The sequence below is a fragment of the Trifolium pratense genome, linkage group LG3, assembly GCF_020283565.1.
Source record: "Trifolium pratense cultivar HEN17-A07 linkage group LG3, ARS_RC_1.1, whole genome shotgun sequence".
In the NCBI taxonomy this organism is placed as follows: Eukaryota; Viridiplantae; Streptophyta; class Magnoliopsida; order Fabales; family Fabaceae; genus Trifolium; species Trifolium pratense.
Genome location: NC_060061.1, coordinates 4211494 through 4219468, shown reverse-complemented (window position 1 = coordinate 4219468; position 7975 = coordinate 4211494). Strand labels below are relative to the sequence as shown.

The 7975-nt window shown below is 32.0% G+C and overlaps 1 protein-coding gene and 1 long non-coding RNA gene across 2 annotated transcripts; both read left to right on the top strand.

Annotated features, from left to right (window-relative positions):
• The first annotated feature begins 4047 nt into the window (after positions 1 to 4047).
• LOC123915459 (probable inactive purple acid phosphatase 24) lies at positions 4048 to 4649 on the top strand. Its single transcript, XM_045966580.1, has 2 exons — positions 4048 to 4436; positions 4523 to 4649. The coding sequence occupies exons 1-2, from the start codon at positions 4227 to 4229 to the stop codon at positions 4634 to 4636; spliced, it is 324 nt and encodes a 107-aa protein (XP_045822536.1). The 5' UTR covers positions 4048 to 4226; the 3' UTR covers positions 4637 to 4649.
• Positions 4650 to 6120: 1471 nt separating this feature from the next.
• Positions 6121 to 6862, top strand: LOC123915458. The gene is made up of 3 exons (XR_006811868.1): positions 6121 to 6458; positions 6551 to 6637; positions 6724 to 6862. It is a non-coding gene; the product is annotated as an uncharacterized LOC123915458 (long non-coding RNA).
• Positions 6863 to 7975: the final 1113 nt, after the last annotated feature.

Here is a 7975-nt window from a genome sequence, read left to right as displayed (position 1 = left end):
ACAGTTGCTAAGGGTGGGTGCCCTGTTGAAACCAAGCCGCCTGGAGACAACTACTACTAGTAGTAGTAGTAGTACTACTCTAGCATCTCAATGATGAAAGCAGCAACATTTTTGTCAATTATATGATATGATTTTTGTCAAGCTTTATTATTCATTATGTACACTAGTTTGTTGAGAACACAATTTTATGATCCTTTCCATTCTTTGTGTTAGCTTGTGTTATTGCTGATCACCCTTCTCTGTAACAAGATATTGAACCCAAACATTAGCCAGACACACACAAAATATGAAATTATGAACTTGTGTATTCAGTTTTTGTATTACTAACAATTGGTTGTACTAATATCCCATTTACATTGGTTAATATTTGTAATGGAAAATTGGATGAATTTTTGCAGTAGGTGGCAATTGCACTCTTCAAGCAACTTTCTCAATCTTATCAACTATAGCAAACATACCAAAATATCTGATATGGAAAGCTTACAATAAATTCTATAGGCCCTTTAATCTAAAGGTTCTTAATGGTTGCTCATGGGTGAGAGATATGATAGGCTCTCTCACCCTAGCCCGAGCCCCAACAAGAACCCTCTTTTCTCATTGTATACTGTTTTTGTATTACTAGCAATTGGTTGTACTTAGGGGTGATCGTATCCGAACCAATCCAAAAGTAAAATCGCAAACCGAACCAATCCAAACCGAAACCGCATTTAGTTTTAACCGCACGGATCATTTTTCTTCCAAACCGCACAGTTTGGTTTGGTTTGCGGTTTTTATTTTAGAAAACCGAACCAAACCAAACCAAACCGCAATACTTAACTTAGCTCTATCAACTATTAGCAATCAACCCAAATTGAGTCCATAAAACAATAGGCGAGCAGTCAAAACATATCATTTCACGCGATCTAGAACTATATTGTTGGTATTAAAAATAAGTTATTATGTATATGCATTTATGTATATGCATATTGTATCATGTAAACAATAAAATAAATTAAAGTTTTCTATGTTTATCTTGTAACAAGTTGAAAATATTGTAATATTTTTTATATCGTGATAAATCGCACAAACCGAACCAACCCTAACCGCATTGATTTGGTTTGGTTTGGTTTGGATGACTTTTTAAAAACCAACCGAACCAAACCAAACCGCATGTATTTTTATCTCGCGGTTAGGATGACTTTTATGCTCAAAACCGAACCAAACCGCACCGCGAACACCCCTGGTTGTACTAATATCCCATTTACATTCGTTAATATTTGTAATGGAAAATTGGATGAATTTTTGCACCAGGTGGCAATTGCACTCTTCAAGCAATCTCGATCTCACTATTTGTTTCTTTTGTTAACTTTTAGTTTACTTCAACAGATTTTCTCATAATATAAAAAAATGTTTACTATCCAAATTCAAACTCTGACTTTTCAAATTGTGTAATATGTGACTATGTGAGTGAGTTTTTAAAAATTATTATTGAAATTTTGCAAGTATCTGTTTTATTAATAGTGTTCTTGTAAACACTTAAGGGGATTTATATCATTTGCAAGTATCTGTTTCCCTCAGTCACAATTTTACAAGTATCTGTTTTCCTCGTGTTTAATAGTGAGCATTATAACAAGAGGCAAATTAAATATAATTTTTAGATATCATAAAATTAGTCTAGTTTTTTTCATCAAAAAAATTAGTCTAGTTTTTTGAAATTTGTATAGTCTATTTTTTAAAAATATAAAAAATTGATATTTTTAATGTAAAACTTAAATGCATTTAATTTTCATTTAATTTCATAAAGATAAATCTTGAAAATGAAAAAAAAAGTTAATTTTTTTTTATTATACTAATTTGTTGACAAAAAAGACTTTTTTTATTAATAAATTGGGACTGAGGTATTTTTTAATAATTTAATTTTTTTTATAAGAAAAAAAGATAAATAAGCTTAATAAAACTTTCCTTCCAAAAAAACAAATAACACTTTGTATGGCAATCTAATCTAGGACGTCCCATTCCCATTCATTTTGGTGAGAGATTACTAATGGCCTAATTAATTGGTGGTGTCAGTTTGCTTTAAATGGAAAGTGGATTAAAGAACTTTGTATAACAAATACTGCATTTTTGGTTCACAATGACACAAAGTTCTGTCTATAAAATACTGCATTTTTGGTTCACAATGACACAAAGCTGCATCAACACTCCTCATGTCACAAGCTCTCTAACTCTCAATTTTGTCTTCTGATTCACAAAAAAAACCCTAATTTTTGAGATAAATAGAGCTCATTCGGAGCTTGAGAGGGCAGGCAAGAACAGAGAAGAGAACAACCAAAAAAAACTCATCTTTTCATTACATTTCCAAAAATTCGAAATCCATTAAAACCACCTCCAACCTTCAATTTTCTTCACCCAAATCACTCCAAACACCTCCCTAAGCTTGAACCCACAAAAAAAACGAAGAAAAATCATCAACAAAAGCTTACACAAGGTTCAAAAATAGCAAAGAAAAGAGTAGGAGAGCGTGAATTACAAGAGAAAGCCCGTGAATTACAAGAGATCACTAAGAGGCACAAAGAACAGTTGCGAGAGGAGAGCGTCAAAGGGCAGACGGTTGAGAATTGACTTATGTGCATGCGTGCGTGCGTGCGAGCATTCACGCATACATGAAACAATTTTATTAATTTTTCATTATCCTATTCTTTTTTTTTTTATTAATATTTGCATGTATGTTTATGTATATCAACAAATAATATTTAATGTCAAAAAAAAAATCAACAAATAATAATTTTTTATGATTTTTTTTATTAATATTTGCATGTATGTTTATGTATATCCTATTTTCAACTAGATGAAGTTCATCTTCTATCTTCGTTTTAAAATAGCATCCGTTGGATCTGGCATGTGTAAATGAAAGGTTCAGATCTATTCCCCCTTTTTAAAAATCATAACCATTTGATAAGATCTGAAGGTTCAGATCTGAGCGTTTTATCATGCACCTTAGATCCATGCCACACTGAGTATGTCTTTTGTTTTCCGCACCCCCAGAATCTGCTTGCACCCCAGTATTTTAGTATCTATTAATTGTAAATATTTTAGTATCTTGGAATTTGGTTAAATACCAATATCCTGTAAACAAAATCCATTTGAAATTTAAATTTATTTTGACATAAGTCTAATATAAAAATATAATATAATATTAAATTTTATCAATACCAACTAGCTAGTATCGAACTAACTCTAATATACAAAAGAGTGTTCATCTTATTAATTAATGGGTCTTAAAAATTAAGCGAGAATTATTTCATTAAGATGTTTAATCACTCTAGTATTAATTAGATATACTACATTTGTCCTCCTATATTATATTAATTCTTAGACGTAATTTATCTTACGGACGTAATTTATCATAAAATTAAGGATTATCATGGACTATATTAGTTTGTCTATATTAGTTTGTCTTTGTTTTTGTCTTTCTTTCAATTAAGCTGATGGAATAATTAATATTAAGAGTAGATGAGCAACTTATCATTTTCCATATACCTGTTGCACTGCACCCCTAGTACAAAGACTGATACATTCATTATTATGATCAATAGAGACCCAATTCAATTGCATGCATGCCAATAATAGAAACCTAGTATACTCTTTCTTACATATCTATCTATATCTATATATCTATCTATCTATATATACATAAAAGATGATAAATTTTCCAACCCAAACCCTAATTCTCTCTTCAAAACCCTAATGTCTTATGTCATGTGTAATATCATATGGTTACAATCATTTAGTCTGCATCTATTAGTACTACACTACATGTGCAATATACAGAAAAAAAATCATGAGTTCCCACCATGGTTCCCTTTGTTATAATATTTCATTATAATAATAATTTATTTTAAAGTAATATTAATTTTTGTTGGCACGTTTAATTAGTTTTCCTTTATGGCTATGCAGAAGGTAGGTAGTATTAGTAATAATAGTAGTTGATGGGTCACATTCTAGTTTCCAAGTTTTATTGTATGAAATGAATGTATGATCATTCTCTCCTATGCCCAATTAGAGGAAGAGAATCTCCAATATGATGCCATTGTCAGAGAGAAGATCATTTGCCTCAAATAATCCCAAGATAACTCTTACACAAAAATTTTAAGTTCCATACATACCCTTATTGATGTCATGCCACTTTTATAGAAGAGGTGATAACTCTTAACACCATACTCCCAACCTCTCTTCAGTTCAACCAAATGAACTTTCATAAACAAAAGCGCTTGATTATTATAGTAACACCAACCTTATCATGGTTGTTGTTGATAAACTCAAACATTGTTTCTGGATTTGGTCATGCTAATGGATTTGGTGAACAATCACTCTCCAAAATCGCCATTCACAAAGCACTTGTTTCACTCCATAGTGCTGCCTCAGTTACATCTACTCCTTCTATTCTCGGCATTAAGGTAAAAGTTCCTTAAATTTAGTAAATTTTGACTTGTGTTGTTTTTTCAGTTGACTCATTCATTGTGTTGTGTGTAATTAATTTTAGGGTGAGGATACTCAATGGGTTGCCGTTGATTTTGATTTTCCTAATCCATCTGTAGATGATTGCCATGATGATGAAATTCTGATGAATTTTTACATTGTTCTAACTTTGTGCTAAATCATGAAACTCACACATTTTTTTACATACCTCCCCACCCACCAGAAAATTTGCATTAATTTCGATCTAAATCATGAAACTCACACTTTTTTTACATACCTCCCCACCCACCAGAAAATTTGCATTAATTTCGATCTAAATCATGAAACTCACACATTTAATACAAAGGTTTGGGGATGTACAAATACAAACCAATGCTCCAATATAACATATGTTTCTGCAACCATCAAGAGTAGAGTAGAAAGTGACCCCGAAACCCTCACACAGTCACTAACAAACCAACTCATTTCTTTCTTTCTTCTTGTGCCTCCACCAAATCAAACCCATTTCAAAAAACTCTTCTCCTCACCAAATCAGAAAGGACCAAAACCACCAAAACATAGAAAGAACCACACACACACACACAACAACCTCTATTTCCACGCATACATACCTTCTTGTCCTTCTCTCCAAACAGTATGTATTATTTATTGCATTTTTTTCTCTCTTCTTCTTAGTTTTCTTCCTATTATTTGTTTGTTATGCTGTTGTAGTTCTTTGGTTTTTGTTTGTTTGTTACTATTTGTGCTGATTTAAGTTTTTTGTTACTATTTCCTTCCTCGCCGGAGCTGGAGGTAGAAGATGAAGTTCATCTTCTATCTTCGTTTTAAAACAGCATCCGTTGGATCTGGCATGTGTAAATGAAAGGTTCAGATCTGTTCCCCCTTTTTAAAAATCATAACCATTGGATAAGATCTGAAGGTTCAGATCTGAGCGTTTTATCATGCACCTTAGATCCATGCCACACTGAGTATGTCTTTTGTTTTCCGCACCCCCAGAATCTGCTTGCACCCCAGTATTTTAGTATCTATTAATTGTAAATATTTTAGTATCTTGGAATTTGGTTAAATACCAATATCCTGTAAACAAAATCCATTTGAAATTTAAATTTATTTTGACATAAGCCTAATATAAAAATATAATATGATATTAAATTTTATCAATACCAACTAGCTAGTATCGAACTAACTCTAATATACAAAAGAGTGTTCACCTTGTTAATTAATGGGTCTTAAAAATTAAGCTAGAATTATTTCATTAAGATGTTTAATCACTCTAGTATTAATTAGATATACTTACACTTGTCCTCCTATATTATATTAATTCTTAGACGTAATTTATCTTACGGACGTAATTTATCATAAAATTAAGGATTATCATGGACTATATTAGTTTGTCTTTGTTTTTGTCTTTCTTTCAATTAAGCTGATGGAATAATTAATATTAAGAGTAGATGAGCAACTTATCATTTTCCATATACCTGTTGCACTGCACCCTTAGTACAAAGACTGATACATTCATTATTATGATCAATAGAGACCCAATTCAATTGCATGCATGCCAATAATAGAAACCTAGTATACTCTTTCTTACATATCTATCTATATCTATATATCTATCTATCTATCTATATATACATAAAAGATGATAAATTTTCCAACCCAAACCCTAATTCTCTCTTCAAAACCCTAATGTCTTATGTCATGTGTAATATCATATGGTTACAATCATTTAGTCTGCATCAATTTTATTGGACCTCTACAAGCACCAATTGGAGAGTCCAAGTTTCTTTCTCTTTCTTCTTACTCTATTGTCTCACCATCCTCACACTTTCATCTCTCTTTTCTCAATCTCTCTTTCTCTCTGACCTCCCCATCTCATCCTTATGCTCTCATCTCTCACATCAGTATCATCATCATCTAGCAAATCCAAACCAAGATCAACTCAAAGTTCACATGCAATTGTAGATTTGTAATCCTTGAGTCTTGGGCTTTCAAGGAAGGTAAACATCAAACCAATCTCTCCATTCCTTCTCAAATTCGTGCCTTTGAATCAAGCCTAAGATTGAGTTTCTTCTTGCATATGAGCTTCAAGGATCAAGGAGCCATGGTTAAGGGATTTGGAGCAATTTAGAAGAAAATTGGTAAAACTCGTGTTCCTAGACAGGGCTTCACTAAAACGGTTAGTACTCTCTCCTCGTAGCTCCGATTTAAATTTCGTTTGTTGCTATGGAAAGCTAATGAAATTTTCGTCATTTTGGGTACAAGTTTCACTATTTTTGGATCAATATTGATGTCTGAACATGCTTCTGAAGTTGAGGGCTGAAGCTGTCAAAATGGTGTTTTGAGGGCTGCGGGTTTGGATACACAAACGGCGCAAATGGATGATTGACTTATGTGCATGCGTGCATTCGTGCGTGCGTGCGAGCATTCACGCATACATGAAACAATTTTATTAATTTTTCATTATCCTATTCATTTTTAAAATGAAAGAAAATAGGAGTTAGGTTATAATAAATTATATAAAAAAGTGGATGATTTGTTTTTAGTAGTGGAAATTTAAGTTGGTCCATCGTCGGTCCAATAGCCCCAAACGTCACCATAGTGACCATGTCTGTTCTCCCATGACCCAATTGTCTCTTTCCATCTTAATGCATTTCTTGAAAAATTTCCTTCCACATAACATCCACCTATTATAATAATAAAACAGAAAAAATAAAAATTGCATTAATTAATTAGCTACATTATAGATTCTAAGAAAAACTATATAATGATGACCGCTAGCTAGCTAGCTATAGTCACAAAACTACAATTGTAAATAATAATGAATGGGGTCATAGAGCATCTTTTCTTTGCCATTTTTGTTAAGATATGGTATGTAATATATATTTAACCAAGAAAAAATACTGAAATTTTTATACATACCAGGAAATCTTAATACTCTTGGTTTCAAGTCTGCCACCATTTGAAAAAGATTTGTGCGGAAACCATGACCCTATGCAGTGAAAAGAAAGTAATGAGCTAAAAATACCTTACAGTTTTTATGGCAAAGTAGGTTTGGAAAGTGTAGGATTAATTAAGAGAATAAATAGAGAGGCTACTACTAAATAAAATCATAATTCATCGCGTTCACGTCAACTTTTCTGCTTAATGGTGGGATCCAGCCATTTATATCCTCCTCCTCCTCCTTTCCATTTATAGTATGCTTCCAAACCCCCTACTTTCTCTCCTTCATCAATTTTCCTACCACTTTCATGCAATATCAATTTATATCCTTCTTTATGGTTTCAAACTTGCTACTTTCTCTCCTTCATCAAAAAGTATCTAAATACTTAATAATGATGCAATTTATTATTCCTATCTTTGGTTTGAGCAATTGAATGCAAATAAAGTATCTAAAAGTAAAATTGAACGTGTAATAATAAAAAAAATTAAAATGAAAAACACAATTTAAACTTCAAAGCTCGACTATTTAGCTTATGTGAAACAATGAGAACCTCTCAAGCACAACTTGCATATT